Here is a 13,596-nt window from a genome sequence, read left to right on the forward strand (position 1 = left end):
GGCAATAAACGGAGGCTGCATGAATACAGCAACCTGTTCAGGTGGAGCCACATGGCCTTCTCTATATCACCCAGCAATTGAAGATGTGCCCAACAGGAGTAGATTCCAAGGCCAGTACATTCATGTTTTGTAAAGATCTCAGGAATGGAGATGAGGTATATCAGAGGTCTTCAAACTGGACAATTTTAAGACTTGTGGACCTCAACTCCCAGAATTCTCCAGCCAGCATAATTTACTCTCTTGTAATCCCTTCCTCTGCAATCTCTCCACTTAGATCAGAGGTCTTCAAACTGGGCAACTTGAACACTTGTGAACTTCAACTCCCCAGAATCCTCCAGCCATTATAACTTACTCTTTTGTAATCTCTTCCTCTACAATCTCTCCACTTAGATCAGAGGTCTCCAAACTTGGCCACCAGCCAACTGGCTGGAGAATTCTGGGAGTTGAAGTCCACAAGTCTTAAAGTGGCCAAGTTTGGGCACCCTTGAGATAGACAATCACTTTGCACTGTGCTGGACATTGCCCAAGTGTCTCACAAGAAACGGTTCCCTGTTCTGCTGTCTGGATCGGGCCTGGTTCCCTTATCCACAGAGCACCAGGGATGAGCCAAGAGGGCTAAGCATGTTCTACTACCTCAGCCTACAACCCTCAGCGTCCAGGCTGTCCTGCATACTTAATCCCATTCTAATTAGAGATGAAAAATGGCAGGGCTGGGATTAAGTTGTGACTAAGGAGGATGGAGGAAAAATGAAATTAACACCTTTCTAACCGAGATGTTTGTGTGTTGGTAAGCAGAGGAGCACACACCTGCATATGTGTGTGGTTATATTTTTTTACACCTTTTTCAAAGCCAAGGATCTAGAGACGATGTGCTATATTAATCAAGGAGTCTTGATTTCGTCTAAGCTTGGCTGTTTTTCCTGCAGATGTTTCATTCCTCCGCTAGGCAACATCATCAGTTTACTAGTTGGGTCATGAAACATCTGCAGGCAAACCCCCAAAGCTCAGAGACCACCAAGGACTCCATAGTTCAACCTTAAGCTACCAATATTCTCTTCTACTGTTGCTATACGAATCCTGGCTTGGTCCTACAGCATTCCAATTTCTAAGACAACTTTCACATTGCCTATTCTATTCGGAGTACCGATGGCAAATGTCACACTGAAAGATGAGCTGGTGCATTATATTTATTTGTTTCTGGAGGGCCAAACTCTTTTGGGTTGAAAGACTTTGCAGCTTTACCTGCAGATGCCAAAGAGCTTTGAATGCCAGCTCCCTAGGAGGGTAGAGGCCCTGCCCTGCCCTGAGCATCACTTTGCCATGAAGGATGGATATGGAGGCCTTCTGAGTCCTCTGGGCATTGCTGGAAGTTGGGACATACCGTACTTTGTAAGAATATAAGGCACACCTTTTTCCCTCAAAAAAAAGGTTGAAAATCTGGGCATGTCTTATACCTGCCCCCCTTTGCAAAAATGACAGTGGAAAGCCTTTAGGAGGCTTCCAGAGTGCTCCTGGGGGCTGGGGAGGGCAGAAATGCCATTTCCGCCCCACCCCCAGTCCCCAGGAGCACTCTACAAGCCTCCCAAAGCCTATTCATGCCCTGGGGTTTTTTGTTTTTTTTTTGTGCAAAAAATGAGCTTGTTTTTGTAAAAAAACTGCCCATTTTTTGCTAATTTTTTCTCCCCCCCTTCCCCCAGCCTCCAGGAGCACTTTACAGGCCTCACAAAAAATCAGGCATGCAGAGGGTTTGGGAGGCCTGCGGAGTGCAAACACCTTTTAAATTTACCTCTTCAAAATCTTGGTGCGTCTTATACTCCGAAAAATATGGTAGTTGCAGAAGGGTGGCTGAGAATTCAGGGGCAGCTTAGTCCTCCTCAGCTCAGACTATTTTGATCACAGTCAGAACCGAGTTTAGAAGTCGTCTCAGGTACTTGCACACACTACCCACACACCCCAGACAAGAAAAGTATATTCTCAGAAAAGATACTTTTCAACTTCCAAGTGCAAGACGTCTTCTTATTTGTATCGCTGTCATTAAGACATTCCTGATGTTCTAGCTAAGAATCTGCTGGAAACATTTGCCAGAATATCTCAATTTGATTTTCACCCTATCCGGTATTTAAACGTGATTGAGTGCTGTCAATCAGAGAGTTGAGTTTCATTATTTTTTTGTCTACCTTTGAAAGAACTCCAGAAAAGCTGAGCTTCTGGAAGCTGAGAGCAGGATGACCTGGGAAACATCAGGCCACGAAATCCACTGTCCGGAACTCCAGATGCAAATTTGGATGAAGAGAAGAGTGGCCCAGATCTTCTGCCAAAGGGGTGGGTGGGTGGCAGGGAAATGTTTTGGAAACAGACATAAGAAGTCCCATCTCGTAAAAGAATTCCCAGAGAAGAATCGCAGGCAAGAAGACTTGGTCAAGGCAACGGAACATAGCAAGGTTCTGGACTGTGCAAGAGATGATTTTGGAAGCGATTGGCACTACGGATAAAAGTTTATTGGCCAGCTTGAATTCGTTGCCAGATTGTCTTCAGATAATACTAGAAAAGAGCCCCAGAAGACAGTCACTCTGGTAAATTCTACCAATGTCTCATTTCAACTGTGACCAAACAGATGCTCCAAGTTGTTTTCCATGATGCTCAGACTAAATAAATAAATAAAACAAAATCCAACTTTTAAACATTTGTGTGGCTTAAAGAAAACAGGGAGAGGGGAAACATCGGCTTCTACCATGCTTTTGTTGTACAGCAGAAGTATCCAACTTTGGCAACCTCAAGACTTGGGGACTTCAACTCCCAGAATTCTCTCGCTGGCTGGGGAACTCTGGGAGTTGAAGTCCACAAGTCTAAAGTTGCCAAGGTTGGAGATCCCTGTTGCAGAGCAAGGTAGTCTAGGACTTCCCCTTCCACCAGCTATGGCTGCCAAAAATCAATGGCAGAGTTGACTGTTGTGTTGAGTGAAGCCCCCCCCCCAATAAAATTAACCTGGTTGAAACAACAAAGTCCTTTAAGCTCTCCAACAATTGGGAGGGAAACCCCAAATTCTGGCGTGCTTATTGGTTGATATGGCACCGATCCCCTCACATGATTAGCCCCTCACTTCCCCCTGATTATAACTATGGCCTTGAGCACAAAAATATTGGCCCTTCCTGCTGTAGAGATATTGGGGGGCATGTTTGCACACACCACCAGGAACTCTTGTGGTTAGCACAAGAGCTTGGTTGCAGGAGTGTTTGTGTGTTAAACTGGTGCAAAAAATCCTATATTTAAGCTTATTCTAGGACCTTAGTTCTAGCTTACAGAATTCCCAACAGGACAAATTTGATTTTAAGAATTTATGTTCTTTCAGAATTTTTTTTTAAAAGGCATGGAGTAGTAGGGATTCATCTCGAAGGTTAAAATAAAGGTGATCTTATATAACTGTTCGACTCTGGAATAGGAAGAAATTCTTGGCCGTTTTCATTTCTGATTTTTCTCGGTGGGATCTGCAGAGCCAATAAGCAAATTAAAAATGGAGACTTAGGATGGCCGAGAACTACAAATCAACCATCAAGATTTTTTAAGCATCTTCCTCTTCACCTGGCATGGCTTTTCTTTTATCATGTAACTTAGGCATTAATGCTCTCAATAAAATGCCGATGCTTGTCCTACGAGTCCCATCTTTGCTCACCAGAAACAGCTTCATATCCTAACAGTCGATGGCCTCGCCTAAGAAGTGTACTATTGAAGCTCTAACACATTTATAATAAACTGAACTAGAACTCCTGTGTTGGTTAAATTTATCAAGACGCCTTTCTTCACAGTGGAGGCTTTAGAAAAGGTGCGGAGACTTTGTTTCAAAAAGTTTTTTAAGAGACTATATGTTAGTAAGCAATGCCAGATGGAGTATCTCATATAGCCATTTAATATATCTCTGGATGTTGATCAGAGTTTATTTCCAAGGAGGATTTTTTTTTGACTGTTAAACCTTTATTTTAAAATAATTACAATGTTACGAGAGAGTTACAATCAATAGAAATGACTGCAATATGATCACACATTTGCCTTCATTTGATTTAATATCAGTGCCTGTGACTAACTACAGATGTGTTCAGCTAAATAAAAAGCAAACTGAGTCACATGCAGAAGCTTCTGTGGACCAGGTTAACATCTCCAGAAGGGTCCCAATGCCGGTGTTAGCTCAGCTGGTCCACCAGAAATTGGCCAATGCCGTTGTGTGAACCATGACCAGCTGCTTTCCCCGGGTTTTAGCAGAAACTCTTCTTTGCCCTCCTTCCGAATTTGAGCGGTAGCCCACATCATTGTGCCCCACCGTTTCTGCGGATAGTGGCGAAGGCCTTAGCCTTGTTTTGGGCTCTCTGGAGTTTAGTTTTTACTTGCCTTTTTTCCTGCCTTCCCGCTAACCTTGTAACCTGCTCCTCTTTCTCGGAAGGTAAGCTTTCTTGTGTTCTCATAACCATGTGTGTGATTCATCCGGTCTCTCTCCCATGTGTGTAGCAAGGTCATTTTTTTCCTGCTTGTTTTGGGTAGCCTGGTTGATGGGCACCCAGGATGGGCAGCTCTGCAGGCTTTGGGTTGGACTGAACCAGCTCTGCCGGACCTGGCCTGGTTCCTTCTCACCAGCAAACTAGGGTTGCAATAGACTTGCTGTCCTCCTTAGTTAAGAAGTGGGTTTTTTTTTTCCCTTTGAGAAAGCTGACAAGCCCAAAGAGGCAAGTTGTTGAATCCCATTCATTCACAGAGCGAGATTAGTAGCACCTTTGAATGGGTAGATTTGGTCCTTCAAGAACTCTTGGGAGCCGCAGGCATTCCAGGTGGCCTTTCTTGAAGGTGGCTAAAGCTTTCTCGTTTCTAATATTGATGAGATTTAAAGCATTTCCCTGGCCCAAGGGAAGCAGGATTTGATTAGAGCAAGCTAGTGCACATTCTATTTTCGAACCTGCTCTTTATTTTCCCACATATTTTTTCCTCCAAGTCTGGTCCTGGGGAGGTGAAAACCGTAGGCCATAAGGTCAAAAGACAGAAAAGCAAGGGGAAGACGGCAGGAATGCAGCCCATGGATGCTTCGCCTGAGTCCTCTGAGAAGAAATGGACTTCCTCATTTCCCCCCTCTGGGATCATGAGATCTAGAACCTTGGCTTCCTTGAAAACACCACTCGCCCTCTGTTAGTGATGTCTGGGACAACCATTTCCTCCTCCTCCTCCTCCTCCTCCTCCTCTTCATCCTCCCAAGTCTTGAGTGAGGCCCGTGTGTCTGTTTTATTAACACCTTCCATCTCTCTCTGACCCACATTTTGTGGATCCTTGAAATGTGAAGTAATGCCAAGTTGGTGTCCGTTGGTTGTAACTAGCTGGTTTCACTTTTGTATAATTTTTATTTTATTTTAAACGTATTTCTCCCTCCATCACCCTCCCCTCCCCAACATGTGTGCTGCTGATTTTTAAAATCCCACGTCATTTACACCTCTGTGGTTTAATTTTAGCCTGCAGATCTCAAGATTAGCAAGTAATTCTCTCATTTTACACTTTGCAGGACTGCAGGGGAAGCCAGCTGCCTATTTCATGGTCAGTCCTGAGCAAGAGCGAAGGCCGGGGGCCGCCGGTTCCTTGCTATCGAATAAGCCCCAGCCGAGCCAACTCGTAGGAGAAGCCGATTTCCTCGTGAGGGATGGTCTCTCCAGCAACAGCTCCTTCCACAGCAGCGAAGGAGAAGGGACCGACCACGAGGGAGACATCCTGGACTGCAGTGGATCCAGACCTCTGCTGATGGACTCGGATGAGGAAGAGGAGGCTTGTAAAATGAACCCCCGTCTGCAGGAGAGGGGAGGAGGTTCTCCCAAGGACCTGAACCTCCAACCGGCCCAGAATACGCCAGGGCCGGTTCTCTTCGATGCTTTCCCACAACGAGCTGCGGGAAGGTCCGAAGAAGACACCGATGTGTTTGCCACGGCCCCTTTCCGAGGCTCTAAAAGCTACTGTGATGACTTGGACATTTTCACGAATGCCCCCTTTCTCTCCAAAAGCCAGGGGTTCTCTCAGCAGCTGGACGAAGGCGACGTGTTCCTTAAAGCTCCATTCACCAAGAAGAAAAGCCAGGAGGAGCTGGCGGCACAACCTCCTGCCACTGGACCATTCCTGGGCGCATCTGGAGTTGCTCAATACGCATGTGCCCCTACCTTCCAGAACCTAGATGTGGGAACCCATGGCTCCCTCCTTCCCCAGGGTCAGTATTCGGGAGCCTCATCGGTTAAGCCCTCCAGAGCAAGTGATGGCCCAGAGGCCCACCCTCCCAAAGGCACTTCTGGAGAACTCGGCCCTGTTGCCAACGACACACTCCAAAGACACGTGGGCCTCCAGGAAGGCTTCTTGGGATCACAGACCAGCCCACCTTTCCACCCACAGTCCTTAGCAAAATACTCCCGACACTACAGCCCAGAAGGCAGGCCACGAGCCAGTGCCGAACCCATAGCGGCTTACAAAGTCGTATCTCAGACTAACAGGCAGGTGATCGCTGGGTCGGTTTCTATCGCCTCTCTTTCCTCCAGGACTAAAGAACTTCCCACTACTGACCCATTTGCTTCTGCCCCCTTTCCTTCCAAACTGGGGAAGCAGAAGCCCTAAATGGTTTCTCTGGTGGCTTCCTTCCAGCATGTGGCTTCTGATCGGACTGGTATCTTCTTCTTAAGAACGTGCAAACGGACTCCATGAAATGGAACACACCCTCTCTACTTCAACCATCATGCTCAACACTCTTGCTGTGGTGGGACCTTCCTGGCTCCTAGGAAGACTTCTCCTCAGAGCCCCATGGAGGCTTTTGGGTTGGTTCTGCAGCCACTATCAGCTGACCAACACATTTTCCAGTCTAAAACTGTTTGGGTAAATATTTATCCTTAAGCCAGTAATCCCGCAGGCGATCTAGTAGATAGGACCTGTTCTACCTTGATTGAAGGTTCACGGAACATCTCCACATCGTGTCAAATGCGTCTGTACCAGGAAAAGAAACGATAACCAAATGGAAGATTATTTATTTTGTTTTCTTTGGCCTACCAAGAAGCCGAGAGGACTCTACTTCTTCCTACTATTTCTGGAGTAAATTCTCCATTGGAAACCGGAGTCATCTTCTTCAATGTGCATTTTCAGTTCTTTTTATCTGAATTGAATACCTATCCTGAGCCATGTTCTAGGCGAACGTTGGCTGGGATTTAGTCTTACCCGACAGTATAACAGACAGTTGTGCAGGCTACAGACCGTTTCTGTTATTTGCTGTTCTTTGCATAAGCCTGGGAAGGCTGGTAGTTTAAAAGAGGTTTTGCTGGCTTTTTAAAGGGGAGTTTTTGTAACTTTTGCAAAGCTTTCCCATCATTTGCTCTCTTCCCCCCCTTTTTTTTTTGTGCAAAACCAGTTTTTTCCTTCCTATGAGAGATCATCCCAAAAATTGTTAAGGGAAAATTCCTACGTCCTTGGCTTTGAACTCCACTTTCTCCAGGGCTGAATTTTCTAGCTTTATACTTCCAAAGCCACCTGTTTTTCCCCTCCTTTTGCCACCGAACCCCTGAATTTGCTGTCCCCTCTGGATCTGAAAAAGTGCTTTACCCAGCAGTCACGGCTTCCAACGCTGCGGAACGAAAGCAAGCAGACTTTCCCTGTGTTTAACCCTTGAGGAATGATGCACTTTTTCTGAGCCTTTGCAAACCACGAGATAAGCCTTGTTCCACTTTCTCTGCCTCCTCTCCTCTGCCCCCCATTCGTGGATAGGGTAGGAAAGGAAAATCAGACATCCCTCTTCCCTGTGTTCGTTCATGTGTAACTCTGCCCCCCAAATTGGTGCACTTGGTCTGAGCGTGCCCCTTCGCACTCCTGAATGTGATAATTCAGACCTTTCTATCTTTCTATGGGTTTGTTCTGTCCTGGCGGAAGGGCAGGGGAGTTGCGAGTAAGAGGGCACATTGGGGGTGGGTCCTCTTTGATACTAGCTTCTCTCAAATGTATACCCTCCACCTGAGCTAGATTTCAAATTTCATAATCTCCACCCTACCTGGCTCACCCCAATTAGGTTGCACCTGTTCGATACACACGATTGAGCTCATTTGCAACTTTGGGTGCAGTTACATCTCTTGGATGTTCAGAGTCGATCCTTGTTTTTTGTTTGGCACTGGACAGATGACCAATGAAATGCTTCCCCCCTGAGTGATTTTTTTAAGGTGTTCAATCAGCTAACTATGCAGGATGGATCTCTCCCTTCTGCAAAATGTCTCTAACAGCATTTGAAAGTGGAAATCTGGTTCTCTAAAAAAGACTATATCGACTGTTTGAATCCTTGCTAGGACAATCTCCGCGTCCAGCCAGAAGAACCGAGAATGGGATCTGTTCTCGAACGGACTCATGCTGGGGAAATTCATTTGCTGGCCACAGGTTGACTTTCGGCTATAAAGACTGCTGCCATGTGCCTTTTCTGGGGGAAAAAACATACATTGTTGCGTATTTGTTGAACTGACACAGCAAGATACTCACATTTTTACCTCTTGGAAATTTATCAAAGATCCCGTTTGTATTTTTCTTGAGATTTGAACCTATTCGCAGTGGGGGGGGGGAGTATATTCCCTTGATGTCTCCTTTTTGAAGGGAAAGGGGGGAACACACTTTCTACCATTCTCCCACGCTGTGTTGCTGCATTTATTTGATAAGGAAGTGGCATGACCTGAATCGTGGAAAATAACAGTTCTCCAATTTTGTTGAGACTATAAAAGACACTAAAGCTCTCAATGTTTTGGATAAGTGACGTTGAAGTTTGGATTTTCTACCTTCCTTCCTCTGCTCTGCCGGGAAAAGTTGCACTTTTTAGAATACGATCCGATTTAATAGGAGAATAAAATGTTTCTTTCGATCACGAGTATTAAAAGAATGAGAGCAGAAACTGGGGGAAGGGATACAAGATCATTTAGATCAGGGGTGTCCAAACTTGGGAACTTTAAGACTTGTGGACTTCAACTCCCAGAATTCCCCATCCAATTCTAGGTGTTGAAGTCCGCAAGTCTTAAAAGTTCCCAAGTTTGGACACCCCTGATTTAGAAGCTAAAACAAAATGTCTCCTAAAGCAGTGCCCACCCCCCAGCCTTTCTGGCTTTGTGGACTGGGGGGGGGGACGGACAGGGGGAGAGAGGAAATGGTTCTGTGCCGGCAACAGGCACACACACTCCCAGCTCTATTTCTGTTTCGTGCCCACCGCTCACATAAATGGAGCTTCACACATGTGTTTGTTTGAGTGCCCACCATTTGCACAAATAGAGCTGGGTGCTTGAATTGCGTGCCTGCTGCTTGCCCAGCCTGGTTCCGAATGAGCTGCAGCCTCAGGGGTTTGGGGACCCCTGTCCTAAAGGGGACAGTTTTTAATTCAGTCTTCCCAAGATTCTCATTTTGGCTGCGGGACTCTGCGTCTTTTGATGCCTTCTCTTTAAACAGAGCCACAAGATATTGTGGTTTGTCTTTCTAGGAAATGGATGCTGGATATGATTTTGGGATGAATTAAAGCATCTCATCTGGCATTACCTGCTGACACATTCCTGTGCTGTAAAAAAACAGGAGGTTGGTTGTAGGTTGGGCCAACATCACGATGGGGCTCACAATAGCTCTTGGCCAGGACTTCCCTCCTTGTGCACCTACCTCATGTCTTAAGCAGGTGCTGGAGTGTTGTTGTTGTTTTCTGGTTGTTGTTTGCTTTATTTTTAAATCCAGTTTTTTTTTCTGCAGAATTTGCAGTATCCGTTAGAATTTAAACAGAAATTTGATGGTTCAGAAATTTGGATCTCTTTTGGAAGAAGGGAAGGTAATTCCCAAAGCATGGATGCAAACTTTTGCACCTCTGCTTCTGAAAACTGAATAAGCACTGCCCTGCTTATTTGTCGTCTCCAATTAAGTTAAATATTATTTGGTGTGGTTTGAGAGGGTGCCCAACACATTGGGAAGGTCCAACCTTCAGAAGCCACATTGCTCTTAGGAATATTCCCCATGCCCTACAGAGAAAGGTATAATTTTATGCCAGAATATCCATCGTGAAAAAATTAGGAAATGCAAAGAGGTAATCTATGTAAGATGACACCATGGGATGATCACAATCTTTCCCACCTGGTGTTTTCCAGATGTTTTGGTCTTTTGGCCAGGCTAGGAGGTTGAATGAATATGGACTGCATCTGGAAGGGGTTTATTTGAGGAAATCACTTGTGATCTGTGTTCAATTGTGGACAAATGTCCAGTTTTGAATTTTCCCTTGTCCCTGGGTTTCATCAGGTATCTATACAAATTTAGCCACCTGATTATGGTTCTTGAAGACAATGGGAATTTTTTTTTTCATTTTACATGGGTGACCAATAGACCCTCCAGAATCTGATTCTGGTGTTTACATCACTGTTACAATCAGTTAACTCAGTTGCTACTAGTTTTAGTTGGGTGCTTTGAAAATCATTGCAGAAATCACTCCCCGAAGAAAATACTTTTGAATGGGCTGGTATTCTTAATATTAATATTATTATTGTAGTAGTAGTAATAGTTTAAAAGTTCTACGAAGGTTCTCGTGGGACAGATGGTACTTGAATAGCAGTTCAGAGTTCTCACGCACAGTGGCTTAACACAACTTAAAGCTGCCATAGTTGTGAAACACAGCTGTAGAATACAGAATCCAAAACTCTGCAATCTTCCAGCTTACTGAATTAGTCCTTTGGGTGCAGGTATTCCTCTGTTCAGATCAGTGTGTGAGAACACAGCACATGTAGACCTTAACAGATTTCTTGTATTTATTTCGCATTTTTAAGCATTCCCTTCCTATCAGCCCCCGTCTGTCTTAATCTTGATGGGGATGGAAAGAGGTAATCTTAACTTAAAAAGGAGCAACCTCAAACTCTCTACTTCCAATTCCAGGAGAATACGAATATGAGCCAAATAATGCAATGTTGAAAAATGCAATATTCTTCTCCTGTATTGATATAGTAATCCCTTTGGGCTTGGTGTTTGTATGCATGTGTGGGCTACTATCTCTTACTGTTTATTTTGGGAGATTTGAATTCATTGCTGCATAATATTGATGAACAAGGAGGTCGTCTAAATTTTGGAGAATATTCTGCTAACTGTTCCTGAAATTTAGAGTTCCAGTAGGACTCTTGAAAGACTCGTGCGAGGCCCGTCATTCCTGGTGGAGACACATGGACAGAAGGTGGTGAAAATCTGACATGTGTCCAGCCTTTTGGTCAGGTGCAAAATATTAAACACTGGGAAACGTTTCACCTCTTTTGTATTTTTTTTAAACAGCAGCTGAAGGTTGTGGCAAGGAAAGGTGGCTGTGGTTTGGGAATACAAGTGAAGTAGATGTACAAGCACACGTACCACACTACGTTGCCTCCACACACACACAAACCACCGTTCCTTTTGGAGCAGGGGTCTCCAACCTTGGCAACTTTAAGCCTGGTGGATGTCAATTCCCAGAATTCCCCAGCCAACTTTGCTAGGAAGCAGCTTTGCTGGCTAGGGATTTCAGGGAGTTGACGTCTGCCAGGCTTAAAGTTGCCAAGTTTGGAGACCCCAATTTTGGAATAGTCTTCCTTTTGTACCAAGAAGACCAGAGAAGTTGCATTGCGGAAATGGGTTGACAGGCAGGATCTTGGCCCGCAAAGCAGGATTGGCACCTTTCACCTCCCTGCACACCACATTTAAATTTAAATTCTTTTTAAATTTTGGCTTGCCCATCGGTTCTTCTAAGAGGAGCTGACCTACGGGGCTAACCAGCTGGGTCTTGAGCCATGTGGCAAAACAGGGAAGGCTTGGGCACGGCCCCTTCCTTTTTGTTCCCCCATTAGAACAGGGTCTCCCAACTTGGAGGACTTGTGGACTTCAACTCCCAGAATTCCTCAGCCAGTCCACAAGTCTTCAAAGTTGACAAGTTTGGAGCAGCTGCACTAGAAGAACTCCGTCCCAGAAGATTTGACTGGCAAGGGCTTCCTCTAATCTTTCACAGGAACTGGAAGGGTCTTTTGGGAAAGCCAGTTGAATTTGGATAGTGGGGAACGATGGAGGCTTTTGAAAGAATCCGACTTCCGGAGGACCAATAGCGATCAGCAAACGTTGGGATGACAATCAGTGGCGATACCTAGGAACTCATTTCCTTTTGTAATGTAAGCATTTTGTATTCTCTGAAGCGCTCAAACAAAATAAAAGTTGAAGACGTTGACAAAAGCTCACACCAAGGGTTTGGTCTGTCTTATTTTCCTACTGCCTAGGGCTACATTACTAGACCTTGTAACATCTGCAGATGGAATAATCAGAGGGTACTACTATCCATATTGTGTTACTCTGCGAGCCTGATGGCTGCCTGCTTTGCTCTATGGAGGATCTACTGTCGGACTCTTCCTTCAAGCTCTACAATTGGAACAGTGGTGCAGGGACGTATTGTGAGACCCCCTTTGATGCAGAAAGTGGATATGGTCATAATACAGTCATGGAAATATCTCTCCAGCTAAACAAAATGAGTGATTGCAGTGAAGAAGCAACCCATTCATAGAAGACATAGAATCACAGATTAACAGAGTTGGAAAGGATCTTGTAGGTCATTTACTCCAAACCCATCCACCCACCCAAGCAGGAGACCCTACATGTGGGGGTCTGCAAATTGACCCATTTCCCACAGAAAAGAAAACACCGGGAACCACAAAACCTGGGTGGGTGTGGCTAACTTGACATCACTCACTCCCACCCAGTCACATGACCACCACCTCCCAGCCAGTCATTAGGGCAGAGAACTGGGTCTGGGAGGTGAGGTGGAGGGGCGGGACCAGCCAGTGGTGGGGTCACCTGACAGGGAGCCACAGCAGAGGGACAAAAGAGCCACATGCAACTCCAGAGCTTCCAGCTTCTGACACCTGCCCTACACCATTTATGACCGATGGCAATCCAGTCTCTTCTTGAAAGCTTCCAGGGATGAAGCTCCCACAACTTCCGAAGGAAACTTTCGTTCCATGGGTTGATTGTTCCCACTGTCAGAAAATTCCTCATTATTTCCAGGTTGAATCTCTCCTTGCTCAGTTTCCACCCATGATTCCTTGCCTGGCCTTCGAGGGCTTTAGAAGATGGTTTGACCCCTTATCTTAGAATCTTTGGGCTGGAAGGGACCTCGGTGGTCTTCTAGTTCAACCCCCTCCTCAATCTGCAGATCCTATTCCATCTCAGACAAGTGACTGTCCAGGAATTCTGGGAGTTGAAGTTCACAGATCGTAAAAGGGCCAGAGTTCCCCACCCCCTGCCCTAGGATGTCCAAGAGCTGGGCTCCCACGAGATGTATGCCTCTTAGATTGGAGCAGGAGTGTGCAGGTTCCTTGACTGATGCGATGGGAAATGCGCATCTGTGAAGGGTCGAGAGATAAGTTCTTTTGGGGCCTCCAGGATGTCCTCTGACACACTGCCCTCACCATAAAAACCCTGGAGATGTTTCTTCCTCGTTTTGCTGAGTTCTTTTAATTCCGTTTTTTATTCCCTTTATTTATGGAAGAGGCAATTTATGTGGACTTACCCATCATTTTAAGCCAGTGAGTCTCAATCTATGCAACTATTAAGATG

General features: G+C 45.4%; 1 protein-coding gene across 8 annotated transcripts in view; it reads left to right on the forward strand.

Moving 5' to 3' along the window:
- AAK1 (AP2 associated kinase 1) overlaps nt 1–12,224 on the forward strand; it is an 84,340-nt gene extending 72,116 nt beyond the window's left edge. For all 8 annotated transcript variants that reach the window (XM_087706036.1, XM_087706037.1, XM_087706034.1 and 5 more), the window contains one exon: nt 5,534–12,224. In XM_087706036.1, the coding sequence (XP_087562162.1) occupies nt 5,534–6,621 (1,088 nt within the window). In that variant the 3' untranslated portion in view covers nt 6,622–12,224. The remainder of the gene's footprint in view (nt 1–5,533) is intronic.
- Nucleotides 12,225–13,596: the final 1,372 nt, after the last annotated feature.

Source organism: Thamnophis sirtalis, unplaced genomic scaffold, assembly GCF_051295495.1.
Source record: "Thamnophis sirtalis isolate CommonGarterSnake01/CBP01778 unplaced genomic scaffold, rThaSir2_p1.2 scaffold_2, whole genome shotgun sequence".
Taxonomy (NCBI): Eukaryota; Metazoa; Chordata; class Lepidosauria; order Squamata; family Natricidae; genus Thamnophis; species Thamnophis sirtalis.